Genomic DNA, 20005 nt, shown 5'->3' on the forward strand with positions numbered 1-20005 from the left:
ACATGACTGAGCGACTTTCACGTTCCATCTTGTACACTGCCTGCCACAGACCTGGAAGCAGCTATTTTCCAAGAAGCTCTGGTTAACTTCAGCAGGAAATGGCATTTAGCGACTATAGTCTCATTGTTAGGGGTGCTCATCGCTAGCAGGCTTGGCGTTTTTCCAGGCCCTGCCACGGAAAAGAGCTAGAAAATTAATCAGCACAGGATCTTTCCTTAACCATAGCCATCTTTCATATGTTTTCCTTTAAAACACACCCAAAGGCTGGGTTCCCAATAATATCAGCTTAATCACTCATCTGCCTTATCCCATAAAACACATTTTAAAAAACCTTAGAGTAACAAAGACAACCAACATAACCACTATAATACAATTACTCTAAACAGTTTATATTTTTAGAGATGTCATTGTCTTTCAGTTACAATTTAGCAGTTCACTGACATTTGAAATAGCCCCTCTCTGCATGGTTGTTGTATCAGTTAGTCAGCATATAATTAGGCCCTTCTGCTTCATCTGGTTTCCACGGTTAGGAGTCTTTTAAAATTAAATTGTGTTAAAATTATGCAAAATATGTATATGTTCTAAAGTTAAGGAGACAAACAAGATACATTCAGAGAAATCTAGCGTCTACTCTCTCCACTCACCACACTGTTTCCTCAACTGCACTATAGATAACCACTTTTTTTTGTTAATTTTTTTTGTTTTAAAATTTCCAAATATTAGTACTCCTATCTCTTTTTTTCGTGAATGATACATACTGTATCTACCAGTTTCCACCTTGGTTTTCTGCCCTGAAGGTCTCGCTACAATAGTATACAGAGATACTCTTCATTCCTTTTATAGCTGTGGGTATAGTCTATGTTATTCATCAAACTCTGCTGACCACAGCTGGACTGTTTCTACCTTTTGCTATTACAAACACTGCTGTAATAAATAGCCTCACATGTGTATCTTTTCTTATTTTTGCCTTGAGATAGGATCCCTAGAAATAGAACTGCCTGGCCAAAGGGTAAATATAAATGTAATTTTTCTAGGTATTGACAAATTTTCTTCCCTAGCATCATCGACTTAATGGACATGAGTTTGAGCAAACTCCAGGAGACACAGAAGGACAGGAAAGCCTGGTGTGCTGCAGTCCATGGGGGTTGCAAAGAGTCAGATATGACTGAGCAACTGAACAAGGGATTATACCATTTTGCATTTCCCCCAGCAGTGTTTGAGAGTGCCTGTTTCCTCCCATTCCCTCTAGTCTCATCAACAGGATAACTTATCAAACTTTTAAATTTCTATTAAAGTGATTGGTAAGAAATAATAAATCAGTGTAGTATTAGTTTGTGTATTTATTAGTACAAAATATTACTTTTCATGTGTTTAAAGGCAATTTGTAGTTCTTTTCTGCAAATCTTCTACTCCTATATCTTGCCCAGCTGATAGTTTTCTTATTCTGTACTTTTTAGAAATATTAACCCTCTGTGGTTAAAAACTGCAACACCCTTCTCCAATTTGTCACTTTTTTACTCTATTTATTATGTTTTCAGCTATACTAAAGTTATTATTTTTACTATCAAATTATCTGTAGTTCCTTTATTGCATCTGGAGCTTGAGTTGTAGTTAGGGTAATTATCTACTTCCAGAGGAATTCACTAGCTTTTTTTCCCTAGTACTTGTCCAGTTTCATTTTTGTACATTAAGTGACTGAGTCATTTGTAATTTATCCCTGGCACAACACAAGGACTAAATCTAGTATCATCTTCCTTCACTATTTAAACTATAACTAATGGTGTGCATCTGTGTCTATTTCCTCATTTTCTACTCAGTTCTAGTAGTATGTCTTTCTACGCACCAATACCACAGTTTTAATTACAAAGGCTTAATAACATGTTTCAACATCTTAGTAACATGTTTCTACAACTCTCCTTTGCTGCTCTTCTGTAAGTTTTTTTTAGTATTTTTTTATGTGTTCTTTCCAGTGAAGTTTATAATCAGATTGCCTAGTTACAGGAAAACACACATACACAGAGTCATTATAAAGTAACAAACTAACTTTAGGGAATTGACAATTTTATGATGCTGAAACTAAAGGAAGTGTTAAGAACTAAAACTTGCAAAAAAGCCTTAAAATAGCTGATCATTCTCTGCTTGTGAAAGCAGAGATACAGGCTAACCCCATAAAACCTTTGCTACGTTACCACAAGAAATTTTTATTTAAACAATAAAGGTTAACAAGCATAAGAACCGATCATTTCATGTATATCATGTATTGTGTAAACCAGCAGATTAGGAAAAAACAAAAATGCTCAAATAACACAGGTGCTAGTAATGCACTACTCACCCTCCTTTTTCAGCCATTTCACAATGTTCCCTTCTTCCATCGTAGGAGACAGTGATGGCATTAGTATCTTAATAGGATCAGCTGAAATTGGAAAAAGGAAAGATTAAACACAATAAGTAATACACCTCACGAGGCATCAACAAAAAGTTCAAGGAAATTAATATGAAATTCAATCTGAGGAAAAAAACATTCCAGTCTGAAAGACAGCCAACTGGTCAAACTAAGTGTTCAGTAATCTTTTCCAGAATATTTTCAATTCCTTTTTCATCGTTCCCCCAAGTCCTCTATGCATATTTTCAAGCCAGGCGCTTACAAGATTAAAAAAAAAAAAAAGTTGACTTATGTTTCATCTTTTTCTCCTTCCCCTTTTGTCACTAGAAAAAAAATATTTACAGGTAAAACCACCAAAGGAAAAGGCAAATAAAAAGAAAATAAACTGGTTTCTGATAACCTACAACACAATAATTAAGATTAGATTTACAACAGAATAATCAAGATTAAACTTCAAAAAACTGGTTATGTTTTTACTTTCACCTAACATTACATACTATTCAAGAATCATGGGTTCTTGCTGCTAAGTGTGAAAAGGAGAGGTCTGCCTTGTTGCGGATGATCTGGCAAGAGAACTTCTGTAATTAAATTAATCTGAGATTGTGTTCCATACCAGAATTCGATTAAGGATCCAAAAAGACAGACTCAAGCCAGCGTGACCTCTCAATAAAGCAGGGCTACTTTTCCGTCAAGTATCAAAAAAGAAGATATTTCATATATTTGCCAGATGTGCTTCCAAGAGTTCCACCTTCCAGGACCAGAGCACACAGTTGTTACATTACAATTTACGGGAAGGTTATACTAATAAACAGTTACCCACTCCGGTGCTTCTTTAGCAGCAGCCACAGTAACAAACTACATTCCCTGAAATCCTCTACAAAACTTATTCTCTTCTTAGATTATTCACCTCTCTGACATAAAAAAGCAAAACATATCACATCTAGCATATTTCAAATGTGGAAAAGAGTAGAACAGGACTTTTTCTCCCCATTGATGTTTTGGGGTTGGAAATAAGGAAATTTAATACTAATGTTAAATAAAGTTAAACATTTCCTTTGGGAAACAAATAATTTTTATGTAATTTCAAATGGGGAGTTCCCATGGCTTCATGGTAAAGAAGTTCCATCTCTGAAATACCTGGAAGGAAGCTTCTGTCCTCCCTGCACTTTTCATTCACTCCCCTCTAAAGGACTGGGAAAAGGACCCGAACAAATACACCTGCCTGTCTTCTCATTATAAGACCTGCCTGCCTATAGGGAGCCTGCATTTTCCCTTCCCTTCTTCTATGCAGTAGGCATAAACGGACCCGCCTTCACAGCAGACAGCAAGTCCAACTCCCTCTGTTCCTGCCAGCAGGCCCAGTGGGTGCTGGGAAGTTACTCAGGATGTGTAGTTTATACACACAAACTCTCTCTCAAACAAAAGGCCAAAGTCTACATTGGGGTTGTACTCAGGAGTCCAACTGTAGAAGGCCACAGACTTAAGTCACATTTTCCAACTGAACAAAATCATCAGCGTTAAAACTGTTACTCTGATTTCCACCCGACTGACTTTTGGCCTCTTTCTCAACTGGTACTAAACTATAAGGATACAAATGTAGAATCATCACTCTCAATAATACCCCAACAGTGATAGAGCCCAAGCCAAATTCTAGGTCAACACACCCATTTCATATATGAGCAAAATATAGCCCCTGATCGAGGGATCTGAATTCTGCCTAACTCCCAAGGCTGTACTCTCCTACACTCTATTACCACTCATCAATAATTGATGATCCTTACCAATATGGACCATCAATTAATTAGTCATCGGTTATTTATAGCCTATTCACTCAGAAATTCAAATGTGAGTATTCTTCATGTGTCTAATCAAATAGCCTAACAATCCCTCTCTATTAAAAGTTCAAGCCTGACATTATGAGATGGAATACTTCACAACCACGTACATAGTTTCACTACAAGGAGGCAAACTAAATGAGCTGCAATGATTCTATGTCCAGATTCTGATGTATGACAAACACAAATTCGATTTTCTCAAAACAAAGTCTCTCTTCAATATTTTTATACCTTGGTTCTAGGTGCCATGATACAACTAATATTTATTTTACGATTCTCTCCTATTATAATCTCTCACCTATGAGACTATCACATTTTCCATTATTTCTGACATTAAGTACTTTACTATGAAAATTTCACATTATTTTATGAATTCCCACATCAAGAACCACAACAATTTTCATATTTTAAAAATAAAAACGTCATTCCTCATATAGCCACCCTTCATGGGTGAACTGGAATTGCTTCTCTGAATAATGACAATAAAACATAAAAATTCTGTAATAGATCATTATCCTTCTCTGAAATGAACGTGACAAAAAAACAAAGACATTCTGGACATTTCCATTATTCAGTACTATCTCCTGATTGATTATACTGACTTATGGAGAGTAAAATGTGGAATGTGTTTTCTGATTAATCTGACCAATCTATCCTCAGACTCTCATGCTAGAAAATCATTTTTAAAAGGAAGTATTAATTTATTAATGAAAATGAATATTTCATTCTAGTATATCCTCGTTCTCCCTGAAGACTATACACATCTTTTCCAAATATATTTTTTTCAGTGGGAAGGTAATTACATAATCATAATACCAGTTTTGAATGAAGGGCTGCACATAAGTAATATCTGATGGCTGCCGTCAATTCTTTTGAAGATAGTATGGGCTTTTCTAGACTCCTTGAATTTTAACCTGTACATAACATTGCTTAATTCCATTAGAAGTTATATATCACTTCCCTTCTCATTTCAATAAGCAGTACATTCTATCTTTCTCCTAGCAAACTGAGGAGGCCTTGAAATGGGCACCAACTATAGTTCCTATTCATATTCATATTACTATAATAAAGGAAATGTGGCTTTTTATTTCCCTGATCATACAGGTTATTTCACTTAGTACTCAAAAAATACCCCATATTGTGTTAAGACTTTAACCCTCTTGTAGTCATTTTAGTGTTTCTTTTTATCAAGCTAAAAAGTATATCTATTGGCTGATAAGTCTGCCCTGTTGTAGCAGTTAAAGACAATATTTAAAATATTTTAAGGTAACTAAACTAATGTACATTTCCAGTTTACATTTAAATATACTGATTTTAGAGTCTCATCAATCCATCACAACTGTTTTAATCTCATATTCTGCCTCAACAGAATGGCACTGTCATTTTTTAGCATATATTTTATATTTTTAGAACACGTTTTTCCTTAGTATATTGCTGTTTTACCTTCTTCATCAGGCATTTGAGCATATGAGCAATCACTCACTCACTGAATCTATAGCAGTTTTTCTAAACAATTCCTAATTTCTTCACATCTGATGTTCTGATCTTTCTAAAGCATAATTCAGTTTTCAACTGCAAATATAGTGCATTAATTTAATTTCTTATTCTCTAAAGCATGTCTTTAATTTTAAAACACTCATAGATCAGCAAAACCTATTTAAAAAGTTTTAAATTGAAGATCTACACAACAATTCTAAAAGGTCTCTAGATTAAAAAAAAAAAAAGACTAATATAAGCAAACTCTTAAAATACAAAGGCAGAACAAATAGCTTGGTGGCTAATATGAAGCAGATCTAAGCTCCATTACTCTAACAATTAAGGACATTCCACAATTTACATAGGGTCATGCTCTGTTCCATAATGCGACTATAATCCAAACACAGAAATCATGAAGTGAGGATAGACAAATCGAAGAAATAAATTACCCAGAACTTTATTAGCACAGCTCTCTGTTCTTTAATTTGCTTATTTCCTAATAGAGAGAAAGCTTTTCATTTAATCACTTCTCTTTCTAACACAAGAACTCATTAAATAAAATTGACCTTTAAATTTTCTGCTTAGATAAAGCAATTCTGCCACCTGCAGGCTGGATGAAAAAAGGCCATATGAAGTACAAGGAATTTCAAAATCAGTACCAGGGCACAAAGTAATATTAACACTGCAGTACTGAATAAAGAAAGGTAAAGATGTCACACCGGTCTTTGTTCAAATACCTATTTTGATATAAGAATAGATTGAAAATGTCAATGAGCAACAACAGAAAACATATGCATAATAGTTTGTCTGAATATAGTATTTAAAGTAACATACATCATGAAAGATGTCCCTCAAACAGTATACATGGCCTAAGTAAAGGACAGGGAAGCAGAGCGGCAGCCCATGGGGTTGCAAAGACTCGGATACAACTTAGCTACTGCACACACCCACACACCCACACACCCACACACCCCACACACCCACGGCATAATCCAATTTCTACCTACTTAGTTTGTATGTACACAAAGACCGAAAGGATTTACTCCAAAATGACAACAGTACCTGTCTCTAGTTGATGGCTTTATTATATATGCTTTTTGTTTCTTTGTTTCTTGTTACTTTTAGACATAAACTCACAAGAACAGGGAGAAAAGAAATAACAGTAGAACAACACTTCTGGAAGCAGAAAAGTGAATAACGTAGATAGTAAGACAAATGATTGACTAAGAAAGTCTAAGAAAGCTGAATGCTAAACCAGAAGTGGAAAAACCTGAGATAATCAACCTGGTTTATGTGAGAATTTCCCAAAGGTCCAAGAACTGGCAGTACTGAGACCTTTGGAAATACTGGCCCTTTGAAGACTTGGGTGAATGCTATTTAAGTGCTGAGTAACACCACCATCCTTCAACAGAAGACTGGAGGTTGTCTCCTCTGTAGAGGTAAAAGACAAGACCTTTGGGAGACAGGTTGAACCTACACACCTAGAGAAATACAGAAACTACAAAAGTACATTAACTGAGAAATCGGCTGATGTGACTGACAATACCAGAAACTGTGCTAAGTACGTATTAGATGGTGTGGGACAAATAGGCAAGTTAAACACAAAAACTAAAGAAAAAAGTTTAAAGGGAAAGATATTTTTAAAAAGCAGAAAAGGTCAGTTGAGTTCAGTAGCTCAGTAGTGCCCAACTCTTTGCGACCCCATGGAATGCAGCACGCCAGGCCTCCCTGTCCATCACCAACTCCCAGAGCGCACGCAAACTCATATCCATTGAGTTAGTGATGCCATCTAACCATCTCATCCTCATCCTTCTCTTCCTGCCTTCAATCTTTCCCAGCATCAAGGTCTTTTCAAATGAGTCAGTTCTTCACATCAGGTGGCCAAAGTATTGGAGTTTCAGCTCCAGCATCAATCCTTCCAATGAATATTCAGGACTGACTTCCTTTAGGATTGACTGGTTGGATCTCCTTGCAGTCCAAGGGACTCTCAAGAGTCTTCTCCAACACCACAGTTCAAAAGCATCAATTCTTTGGTGTTCAGCTTTCTTTATAGTCCAATTCTCACATCCGCACATGACTACTGGAAAAACCACAGCTTTGACTAGACAGACCTTTGTTGGCAAAGTAATGTCTCTGCTTTTTAATATGCTGTCTAGGTTAGTCATAGCTTTTCTTCCAAGGAACAAGCATCTTTAAGTTTCAGGGCTGCAGTCACCATCTGCAGTGATTTTGGAACACAAGAAAGTAAAATCTCTCACTATTTCCACTATTTCCCCATCTATTTCCCATGAAGTGATGGGACTGGATGCCATGATCTTAGTTTTCTGAATGTTGAGTTTTAAGCCAACTTTTTCACTCTCCTTTTTCACGTTCATCAAGAGGTTCTTTAGTTCCTCTTCACTTTCTGCTGTAAGGGTGGTGTCATCTACATATCTGAGGTTATTGATATTTCTCCCAGCAACCTTGATTCCAGCTTATGCTTTATCCGGCCCAGCATTGTGCATGATGTACTCTGCATATAAGTTATATAAGCAGGGTGACAATATACAACCTTGATGTACTCCTTCCCTGATTTGGAACCAGTCTGTTCTTCCATGTCCAGTTCTAGCTGTTGTTTCTGGACCTGCATACAGATTTCTCAGGAGGCAGGTCAGGTGGTCTAGTATTCCCATCTCTTTAAGAATTTTCCAGTTTGTTGTGATCCACTCAGCCAAAGGCTTTGGCATAGTCAATAAACCAGAAGTAGATGTTTTTCTGGAACTCTTGCTTTTTCGATGACCCAATGGATGTTGGGAATTTGATCTCTGGTTCCCCTGCTTTTTCTAAATCCAGCTTGAACATCTGGAAGTTCACAGTTCATGTACTGTTGAAGCCTGGCTTGGAGAATTTTGAGCATTACTTTGCTAGCACTGAAACAGGTCAATAGCTATTGAATAGCCCCACTGAAATAGCTCAATAGCTATTGAATAGCATTGCAATAACTCCAACCAGGAATGCAAGAAGCTGAACAGTTCTATGAAGACCTACAAGACCTTCTAGAACTAACACCCAAAAAAGATGCCCTTTTCATTATAGGAGTCAATGCAAAAGTAGGAGATCAAGAGATACCTGGAATAACAGGTAAATTTGGCCTTGGAGTACAAAACGAAGCAGCTCGAAGGCTAACAGTTTTGCCAAGAGAACACACTGGTCATAGCAAACACCTTCTTCCAACAACACAAGAGAAGTCTCTATACATGGACATCACCAGATGGTCAATACTGAAATCAGATTGATTATATTCTTTGCAGCCAAAGATGGTGAAGCTCTATATAGTCAGCGAAAACAAGACTGGGAGCTGACTGTGGCTCAGATCATGAACTCCGTATTGCCAAATTCAGACTCATGTTGAACAAAGTAGGGAAAACCACTAGACCATTCAGGTATGACCTAAATCAAATCCCTATGATTATACACTGGAAATGACAAATAGATTCAAGGGATTAGATCTGATAGACAGAGTGCCTGAAGAACTATGGAAGGAGGAGTTTCATGACATTGTACAAGAGGCAGTGATCAAGAACAACCCCAAGAAAAAGAAATGCAAAAAGGCAAACTGGTCTGAGGAAACCTTACAAATAGCTGAGAAAAGAAGAGAAGCTAAAGGCAAAGAAGAAAAGGAAAGACACACCCATTTGAAAGGAGAGTTCCAAAGAATAGCAAGGAGAGATAAGAAAGCCTTCCTCAGAGATCAATGCAAAGAAATAGAGGAAAACCAATAGAATGGGAAAGACTAGAGATCTCTTCAAGAAAATTAGAGATACCAAGGGAACATTTCATGCACAGAGGGGCACAATAAAGGACAGAAATGGTATGGACCTAACAAAAGGCAGAAGGTATTAAGAAGAGGTGGCAAGAATACACAGAAGAACTATACAAAAAAGATCTTCATGACCCAGATAACCACAATGATGTGATCACTCACCTTGAGCCAGACATCCTGGAATGCGAAGTCAAGTGGGCCTTAGGAAGCATCACTACAAAGTTAGTGGAGGTGATGGAATTCCAGATGAGCTATTTCAAATCCTAAAAGATGATGCTGTGAAAGTGCTGTACTCAATATGGAAGCAAATTTGGAAAACTCAGCAGTGATCACAGGGCTGGAAAAGGTTAGTTTTGTTTTTTTTGTGTGTGTGTAATAAAGTTTTATTAAAGTATAAAGGAGATAGAGAAAGCTTCTGACATAGCCATCAGAAGGGGGCAGAAAGAGTACCTGGAAAAGGTTAGTTTTCATTCCAATCCCAAAGAAAAGCAATGCCAAAGAATGCTCCAACTACCGCACAATTGCACTTGTCTCACATGCTACCCAAGTAAGAAAGGTTACAGTCGTAATATGGGATGATACATGACAATTCTCAGTTAAGCATACTTGGTTGGTGTCAACACTAAATATAGATTTAATTAAGAATTGAAAAATAACTACATTGGGAGAACGGGAGAGAGAAAACAGGGGGATGACTGATCAGAAGTCATCCATAGATAATACATAACATAGATAGATGAGCAAATGCCACAGGACAGTTAGCAGACAAAACTTGTTGCTTCTAAGGAGGAAGATGGCTGGGAGAGTAGGAAAAGATGGGTCAGAGATCCACTGTGTTGGCATAAGCCTTTTAGTACCATTTGCCTATTTAAACTATACACATGCACTACTGTGTTAAAAGAAGCTATTATTTAATAAAATAGGTCTAAATGAGGTTACACATGTCAAGTCACTACAGTGCGGCCTGGCAAAAAGTTAAGTCTCAAAAAATGTTAGCAGTTAACAGGCAGCACAGAGATGGTTAAGAGGATGAACTCTGAAGGCATGTAGTTGGCTAGATATATGATGATCTCCTGGGCTTCATAGTTGGTTAGTGGTAAAGAATCTGCCTGCCAATGCAGAGACACAAGAGCCATGGGTTTGATCTCTGGGTTGGGAAGATCCCCTGCAGGAGGGCATGGCAACCCACTCCAGTATTCTTGCCTGGAGAGTCCCATGGACAGAGGAGCCTGGTGGTCTACAGTCCATAGGGTCGTAAAGAGTTGGACATTGACTGAAGTGACCCCCGCCCACCCACACACACATGACAATATCTTACTTCACAATTCAGTTAGGGAGACAGATTCACAGGTTCCTCTCACCTTCCCAACCTAAACTTGAAGGTTCCCTTTCTACTCTTTACTTTATCCAGCCTTGTCCTCATTGCTGAAGTACACTAACTCGAACTCTTTAACTGTACTGCACATTTGAAAACCTAATTCTCATTAATGCTATTGGCAAATGTGCCTCCTGTGGTGCTGTCATAATGCTGCTGCTGTTAAGTCATTTCAGTTGTGTCCGACTCTGTGCTACCCCATAGACGGCGGCCCACCAGGCTCCCCTGTCCCTGGGATTCTCCAGGCAAGAACACTGGAGTGGGTTACCATTTCCTTCTCCAATGTATGAAAGTGAAAAGTCAAAGTGAAGTTGCTCAGTCGTGCCCGACTCTTAGTGACCTCATGGACTGCAGCCTACCAGGCTCCTCTGTCCATGGGATTTTCCAGGCAAGAGTACTGGAGTGGGGTGCCATTGCCTTCTCCCGTAGTAGGTTGTCATAATACTGCCTACTAAAGCGAAAGGACAAACGAGGCACTCAACAAATGCTTACAGAGCTCCTGCTGTCCTAGTCCTCAACCCACAGACCAGAATCCTGACCTCAAAGGATTTTAGTTTAAATGGGACGTCAAGACAAACATGCAAGCACCAGAGGGTAGTAGATAACCGGGCTGTCAGAATGCCAAAGGGCTGAGACGAGACTCTAGCTGATCAGGAAAGGAAATCTTGATTTGTGTGCTGGTCCCGCTTCATCTTCATTAGAATGGCTATTATCAAAAACGCAGAAAACAAGTGTTGGCAAGATGTGGAGAAATTAAGAGCCCTTGCGCACTACCGGAGGGAAAGCAAAACAAGTAAAACAATGCAGTTTCTGTGTAAAAACCACCCAATGGTTCCTCAAAGCATTAAACACTGAATGATCATTTATTTGATGAGGCAATCTCACTTGGGGCGATATACCCAAAAGAAATGAAAGCAGGACCCAGAACAGGCGTTTGCACAAGCATGTTCATAGCAGCACTGTTCACAGTGGCCAGAAAGTGCAAACCACCCGAGTGTCCATTGACACGTGAATGGATAAACAAAATGTGGTATATACAGCCAATAAAATGTGATTAGGCCTCCAAAATGGATGAAACTCAGATACCTGCAATAACATGGATGAAACTGGGAGACATTATACTAAGTGAAATAAGCCAGACACAAAAAGACAAATATTTTATGACTCCATTTTTAATGAGGTACCTACCTAGAACAGGCAAATTCAGAGAGGAGATAGAACAGTGGTTGCCAAGGGCTGGGTGGAGAGGGAGTGGGGAGTTACTGTTTAGTGGATACAGAGTTTCAGTTTGGGATGATGAAAAGGTTTGGAGACCACAGTAATGGCCATGCAACAGTGTGAATGCTCTCAATGTCCTGGAACTATACATTTAAAAATAGTTAAAATAGTAAATTTTATATATATTTTTACAATTAAAAAATAACATTTAATTTAAAAAAATCTGCCAGGCAAATAAAACATGGTGAGGGACCAACAGAGATATTCCAGGATAGGGAAACATCATATGCAAATGAAGAGGAAGGAAACAGCTTTGTTTGGCTAAAGAGTAGGACATAATGAAAACGCAAAGTCAGTCAAGGAAGTTCAAAAAAGTATGCTGGGACTACTACCTAATAGTGCGTAGCTGCAGTGCCTCCCGGTACACTTTACTACGTGGCTAATTCGGTTGACATTCCCCAGTACTCCCAGTACACTTTACTACGTGGCTAATGCGGTTGACATTCCCCAGTACCTCCCAGTACACTTTACTACGTGGCTAATGCGGTTGACATTCCCCAGAACCTCCCAGTAAACTTTACTACGTGGCTAATGCGGTTGACATTCCCCAGTACCTCCCAGTAAACTTTACTACGTGGCTAATGCGGTTGACATTCCCCAGTACCTCCCAGTACACTATACTACGTGGCTAATGCGGTTGACATTCCACAGTGCCTCCCAGTACACTTTACTACGTGGCTAATGCGGTTGACATTCCATAAACAGCAATGAAAAGGCATGAAAATATTTTGAGTAAAAGAAATAAACACAATAAAAATATTGAACTTGCTTGCAGTGCCATAGGCATAGCTATGTCCACAAGGATATAAGTGACAAAAAAGAAAAGAAAAACTGCACGTGCTTTGAGATGGTCACAACTGTGGGGAGCGAGCTCCGCCCGTGGCAAAGGTCATGAGGAAGGAGGCTTGACATATGCAAAGGCGGGATCAAGCCTCAGGAGTCTTCCTGGAAATTCTTGAGCAATCTACCCCCCAAACCAGAGTCTGCCTACTTTCTGCTTTGTGCTGTCACCTACACCTCTGACTTTACGGGGGGCTGTCCCCCACTACCTCTCTCTGAAAAAAGAGTTAGCTTACAGCTCCAGTTAATAATTCTTGGGTGTGACAGTGTTTCAACCTACAAACTCCTTTGGAAGTCCTCTAGCCTGCCTGAATAGGTTTTTTCCGGCAACATGTGATTGTTCAGAGCCTCCCAACTGTGAGAGGCAGGAGATGTTCTTAACTGTCTAAACACAGATTCCTTTGAGTAGTTAAAAGATTGATTAGAAATTGTATTGGTGAAGGGTTTTTCACTTGTTGGGCCAAAGTTTGCTGCTAAGTCTCCATATCCCGTACCTACTGTGTCCTTGGCGGTGTATTGATTGATATAATGGGTGTATAGAAATGTAAGCAGTTGCCTCAATGTTTGTAATCTTGGACCCTTGAGTTAATTCTTTTCTTGATTGAGCCCACCTCACCTTTGCCCTATAGGAATGCAACTTTCTCCAATGCTTTTTGGAGGCTGGCGCCTGACTTTAGAATAATCACCTTTAGAGAAAAATAAGTTTCTTAAAATGTTAACAGGCTTCCTGGCCAGAAGATGATGTAAATCACCTAAACTTTTGCATATGATAAGTTTGAAAGCCTGACTTCGATAAGGATCAGGAACTCCTGTCTTTGCATGCCTCTACCCCTTCCCCCATTATCCTCTATGCACAACTTAAGGTATAAAACTGCTTTGGAAAATAAAGGATGTCCTTTTGTTCACCGGAATTTGGTCTCCCCGTGTCGTTCTTTCTTTCACCTTCTAGCTGAACTTTTCCTCTGAGGCAGGGAAGCTCGTCAAGCCTACTAATTTTGCCTGGGCTTCTAAGATCTGACCGGGGAGGCCTTAGTGTCTCCTCTCCTTCGGGAGAACGGGAGGACGCCTGCGGCCTTCGTAGGTGACGTAAATTCCCTGCTTTGGAATTTTATTCAGCCTCTTTTCTTCACTGAATTTCTTCGCTGAGCTATCCTTATTTCACCACTCTTTATATCCTTAATAAACGTTTAATTAAGCAGCTGTTTCCTGATCCTCGCCAACGCCGTCCCCGCTTCGAATTCCCTGGATCAGCCGGGGCTGGTCCCCGGCACACAACTATAAAGCGAAAATAACGGGATTTTAAATACAAAGTGAAGATATCCATGAGCGTGTTACCTGTTCTCCTTTACTGACTTAGAATACTTGTCCTGAGACTGAAAAGGCATGTAAAGGACCAGATCCTTTTAAGAAAAGGAAGGCAGGCAAGGGGACCCAGTTGCAGGGGAGGACTATTTTCCTGGTTCATCAGAGAAGCCTTCCTCTGACAAAGTGAGCAGAACTAAACGGAGGAAGCCATGCAAATCTCTGACGGAAGGGCCTTCTGGAAAGCGCAAGCACGAGAATGAGCTGACAGCATACTTGGTATGTTCAGAGTTCACCAAGGGACCGGGGTGCTAGAGCGGACTCAGTGTGAGGAGAGGCACGGTCAGAGCTCAAGTCATAGAGGTGGAGGGTTTGTATCATACTGGGCCTTGTAAGCCACAGTCAGGACTTCAGATTTTCTTCTGAGATTAATGAGAAGCTCTTGGAGGGTTTTCAGCAGAAGAGTAACATGATCTGGTTTATAATTTAAAAGTGACACTCTGAAAGCTGCAGGGAGAACAGTCTGTACCGGGCCAAGGGTGTGGCGGGGACATCTACTGGGACACCCCTGCAATAAACCGGAATAGAGGTGGTGGCAGCCTGGCCAGGCTAGTTGGTGGAACAAGTGGTGAGGAGTGGGCAGATTACATGTAAAAGGTGGAGCCAATGAGAATTTCTGGTAGTTGAGATGTGGCATGGGAAAGTCAGGAATCAAGGATGACTTGATTTAGGAGTATCAGTTAAAAAAAAAAAAAAACAAACAAACAAAAAAACAGAAATCCAAATTAAATGCCTCTGCTCCAAAAACAACATTCTTCTTCTATAAAAAGTACCCTAAAAGCCTACATAGCCTTGATTCCTATTTAGCTATTCAAATGTAGACAGAAAAATCCTATTAAAAATCAGGTCAGTTATGAAGAGCCTGTGCTTGCTTTTGGCAAAGCATTGGCCCAGGGAAACAGGTCCAAGGAAACCTCGTTTGGTTCTTCCAAGTGTAAAATCTACACTCACTCTCTTCCCCTCTTAGCATGAGACCTGCCATACACATACACATGAGCCAGTACTTGATGGCATCAGTGTTAAACCTGAGGTGTAAAGTGTAATGACTAATGGGTGTAAGTCAGGTGGGCCTGCAAGGTGTCCCCCATCTGCCCTTACAGATCTACTCGTCAACCCTCCCCAACACTACTAAACAGGCTACACTAATAGGCCTCCAGTTGGGTTCCACCAACAGGCAGCATAAAGAGACTGAAAAGGAGAGAGGAGAGTGAGGTCAGCTTATTTCCTCAGCTCCCTCCTTGTGGGGTCGCCTGACCTGGCTGGATCCTTTAACTGAAGGGCACAGCTCCATCAGAGATCACAAAGGCTCCCCACGTCCCAGTTCAGGAAGTGCTCCTTGTCCATGCCTCTTCAAGCCAAGGGTGATCTCAGCACCTTACTCCAAAAAGCCCTTTAGTACGTGCCATCTCTATACCCTGAGTTCACAAAAATGGCCACTTATTAAACTCCACTCAAATTACCCATTTTTGGAGTGTCATCCACTCCCTGACAGGCCCGTATAAGAAGCTTTAGGAGGGTGGCATTAAGCAGCAAGAAAAATTTCAAACCACAGTCAGGTCACTCCATTTGAACCAACAGTATGAGCAGAGAGGGGCTTTCCTGGTAGCTGAGCTGGTAAAGAATCTGCCTGCAATGCAGGAGACCGTGGTTTGATTCCTGGATTGGGAAGATGCCTTGGAGAAGGGATAGGCTACCCACTCCAATGTTCTTGGGTTTCCGTGGGGGCTCAGTCAGTAAATAATCAGCCTGCAATATGGGGCACCTGGGTTCCATCACTGGGTCATGAAGATGCCCAGGAGGAGGGCATGGCAACTAACTCCAATATTCGTGCCTGCCACCTTTCTTGTTCTTAGATATGGCAAATACCCTTGCAAAGCAGCACAATTATTTTCTATAGGAAATAACCAAAATGTTCATGGTAACAGGTTGGAGACCAGGTGGCATTATAGATAAATTACAGGGAGATCTACAAGTTCCCTGGAATCACATACAAAATTTTGCATTTTTCTGAAGAACTGATAAGAGTTTTTCAGTTTTCAAATAGATTTATGCCCCTCTAAAAAATCAATGCCAACAGATTCCCAAAGAAATGCTCCTGAATTATAAATTCACCAACCTTAATTCTTCCCTAGAAATGTTTTGCTAATACAAGAAAGACCGTGATTGCAGGAAAATATCTAATAGACCACCAGCTACAGTAAATGGACTGCTTACCAAGTACAAAAAATAAAGAGGCATGATACATTCCACTTTGTTTACAGAACCTGTTGATTCCTTCATACAGTTAGTACCCACCCAACGATTTGAAGGTATGTCAGCATGGCCGAAGAACCATTTCCTGAGTGAAATAAACCAAACACTTCAGAAGAGGTTTCAGCTTGCAGCACTGGTCTTCCTGGTATTAAACTAGAAAATGTAAATTCTACATGAATCCCAGTTGCAATCTTGGAACAAAGGCAAAAAGAAATCACCACTCCAGAATGTAGTGGAAGAATGAACATATGACTAATAATTTGGGGATTTACACATTTTGTCATAAAAGCAAATTGATGCTCAAGACAACAATAAGGTATATATTCAACAGTGGGTCATCTTCGAAACTTACAGAGGACACTGACATATACTTTTTAACTCTTGAATGGTCCTAATATCCTTTATACACAGTCTAGAATGTTAGTATCTTAAGTTATTTAAAATAACTTAAGACATCACAACTGTTGCTGACATAACATTTCACAATGTAGATATTACTCAAATGCCTCACTTATAAAAAAAAAAAAGCAGGTGTTCGCTAAAACGTAAAAGTGAACAAAACTTCAGCATGTTGACACTGTTCTGCTGATGTCTACAGTCATTACTTGGCACTGAAGAAGGCTGTGGTTAGGCAAAGAACCAGCTTTGGTGTCAGGCAGCCTGTGTTGAAACTAGATTTCTATCACCAGAGCACAGCATTAGCTGTCATAAGTACTGAGTGAATTCACATAAAGGACTGAGAAAGGGGAATGGTACATGGTAAGAACAACAGACTGGTTCCAAATAGGAAAAGGAGTACGTCAAGGCTGTATACTGTCACCCTGCTTATTTAACTTAGATGCAGAGTACATCATGAGAAACGCTGGGCTGGAAGAAGCACAAGCTGGAATCAAGATTGCCAGGAGAAATATCAAGAACCTCAGATATGCAGATGACACCACCCTTATGGCAGAAAGTGCTGTTGCTGCTGCTGCTGCTGCTAAGTCACTTCAGTCGTGTATGACTCTGTGCCACCCCATAGATGGCAGCCCACCAGGCTTCCCCGTCCCTGGGATTCTCCAGGCAAGAACACTGGATTGGGTTGCCATTTCCTTCTCCAATGCGTGAACGTGAAAAGTGAAAGTGAAGCTGCTCAGCCCATGGACTGTAGCCCACCAGGCTCCTCCATCCATGGGATTTTCCAGGCAAGAGTACTAGAGTGGGGTGCCATTGCCTTCTCCGATGGCAGGAAGAGGAGAGTGAAAAAGTTGGCTTCAAACTCAACATTCATAAAACGAAGATCATGGCATCTGGTCCCATCACTTCATAGGAAATAGATGGGGAAACAGTGGAAACAGGTCAGACTTTAATTTTTTGGGCTCCAAAATCACTGCAGATGGTGACTGCAGCCATGAAATTAAAAGATGCTTACTCCTTGGAAGGAAAGTTATGACCAACTTAGATAGCATATTCAAAAGCAGAGACATTACTTTGCCAACAAAGGTCCGTCTAGTCAAGGCTATAGTTTTTCCAGTAGTCATGTATGGATGTGAGAGTTGGACTGTAAAGAAAGCTGAGCGCCGAAGAATTGATGCTTTTGAACTGTGGTGTTGGAGGAGACGCTTGAGAGTCCCTTGGACTGCAAGGAGAGCCAACCAGTCCATTCTAAAAGAGATCAGTCCTGGGTGTTCTTTGGAAGGAATGATGCTGAAGCTGAAACTCCAGTACTTTGGCCACCTCATGTGAAGTTGAATCATTGGAAAAGACTCTGATGCTGGGAGGGGTTGGGGGCAGGAGGAGAAGGGGACAACAGAGGATGAGATGGCTGGATGGCATCACCGTGAGTTTGAGTGAACTCCGGGAGTTAGCGATGGACAGGGAGGCCTGGCGTGCTGCAATTTATGGGGTCGCAAACAGTCGGACACAACTGAGCGACTGAACTGAACTGAATTGAAGCTCTCAATAAATGCTACGTATTATTCCCAAACCCACTTTCCCAACTCTTTTCTGGCTGGCAGAGACCCGATTCTGTTCAACTGTAACCCTTTCTTGTGCACACGTGCCCTGAGTTGATGAGCCCACTGCCCCGTGCCCTAGTCCATTCGGACTGCTATGAGAAAATATCTGAGGCTGGTGGCTTATAAACAACATTTATTTCTCATGATTCTGGAGAGTCCAAGATCATGATGCTGGCCAATTTGGTATGGTGGCTGATGAGGACCCACTTTCTGGTTCACAAAGAGCATCTTCTTGTGGTGTCTTCACATGGTGGAAGGGTTGAGGCAGCTCTTTGGAATCTCTTTGATAAGGGCACTAAATCCCATTCATGAGGGCTCCTCTCCCTTTGACCCAGGCCCTGCCAAAGGCCCCCACCTCCTAATACCCTCTTATTGCCCATTAGGTTACAATGTATGAATTTGGGGAGGACACAAATATTCAGTTCCCAACTTCATGATTAGTCAAAGGCAGTCTACTCCAAGATATCCAAAAGCAAGGACCTCTTTTCTTCCTCTGTATATTATCACGTACATAGTTCCAAAGCAGTCATTCACTTACTAACCTTGGACAAACCACTAAACCTCACAGACTATCTCTTCACCCATAAAACACAACTAACCTTTGCATGGGTCTTATGATTAGAAGTGACAGAGGTAAAGAATCTTTTTTTTTTTCAGGCCGCACTGTGTGGCCTGTAGGATCCTAGTTCTCCAACCAGGGATCGAACCTGTGCTCCCTGCATTGGTGTGCAGAGCGTTAACCACCAAACCACCAGGGAAGTTCGAAAGAGTCTAAAATGAAGCCCGGTTCAGTATGTAATGGCTCCTTGGAATATCCCACTTTAATATCGTGAATTTAAAGTTTTAAAGCAATGCGTACTAAGTACTTTCTGATAATCCAAATCTTACCAGATTCTCCTGCTGCTGCTTCTACTAAGATCTCATTCATCCCTTCTATTTCCATTAGATGACCACAGATCTCAACTACTGAGTAGCCTATTCTGCCTTGTTTAATTGACCATCCATTTTCTCTAGTCAATACTTAACCCCAAAACAATTAAAATGAAGGACTTCACTACTCTACTCTAATCAAGTGGTCAGAATAACAGACATCATTGATTCCCAACTCACACTTCCCTTTTAAAGGAAATGTCCAAACTGCAGTCTTTGAAGGAATCAACCCTGTGTTCTATACAACTGACCTACATTGGGTCATCAGCTTCTCTGCCCAGGGAATCTGGAATTAGATCACAAAAATGGTGGTGTGTGCTTGAACTAAACTGAAAGAGCAACAGATGTAAGGACCTGCATCAGCATTAAGGCAAGGCAAGCTGACATGATAGAAAAAGAAAAACCACGAGTAAGTAGATTGGGAAGTCTGAGGAGAAAACCAACGTAAATCAGAGAAAGAGAGCAGACAATGGG

General features: G+C 40.3%; 1 protein-coding gene and 1 long non-coding RNA gene across 5 annotated transcripts in view; both read right to left on the reverse strand.

Moving 5' to 3' along the window:
- Nucleotides 1–20005, reverse strand: part of LOC138990988 (uncharacterized) — a 426908-nt gene that overhangs the window by 80734 nt on the left and 326169 nt on the right. The window lies entirely within an intron of this gene.
- The window catches only part of PDHX (pyruvate dehydrogenase complex component X), a 75138-nt gene that overhangs the window by 49830 nt on the left and 5303 nt on the right, over nucleotides 1–20005 (reverse strand). For all 4 annotated transcript variants that reach the window (XR_011467012.1, XR_011467013.1, XM_005890897.3 and 1 more), the window contains exon 2: nucleotides 2333–2413. Coding sequence is in view for 2 of the 4 variants with exons in the window: in XM_005890897.3 (XP_005890959.2) it covers nucleotides 2333–2413 (81 nt within the window). In the remaining 2 variants the exon portion in view is untranslated. The remainder of the gene's footprint in view (nucleotides 1–2332; nucleotides 2414–20005) is intronic.

Source organism: Bos mutus, chromosome 15, assembly GCF_027580195.1.
Source record: "Bos mutus isolate GX-2022 chromosome 15, NWIPB_WYAK_1.1, whole genome shotgun sequence".
In the NCBI taxonomy this organism is placed as follows: Eukaryota; Metazoa; Chordata; class Mammalia; order Artiodactyla; family Bovidae; genus Bos; species Bos mutus.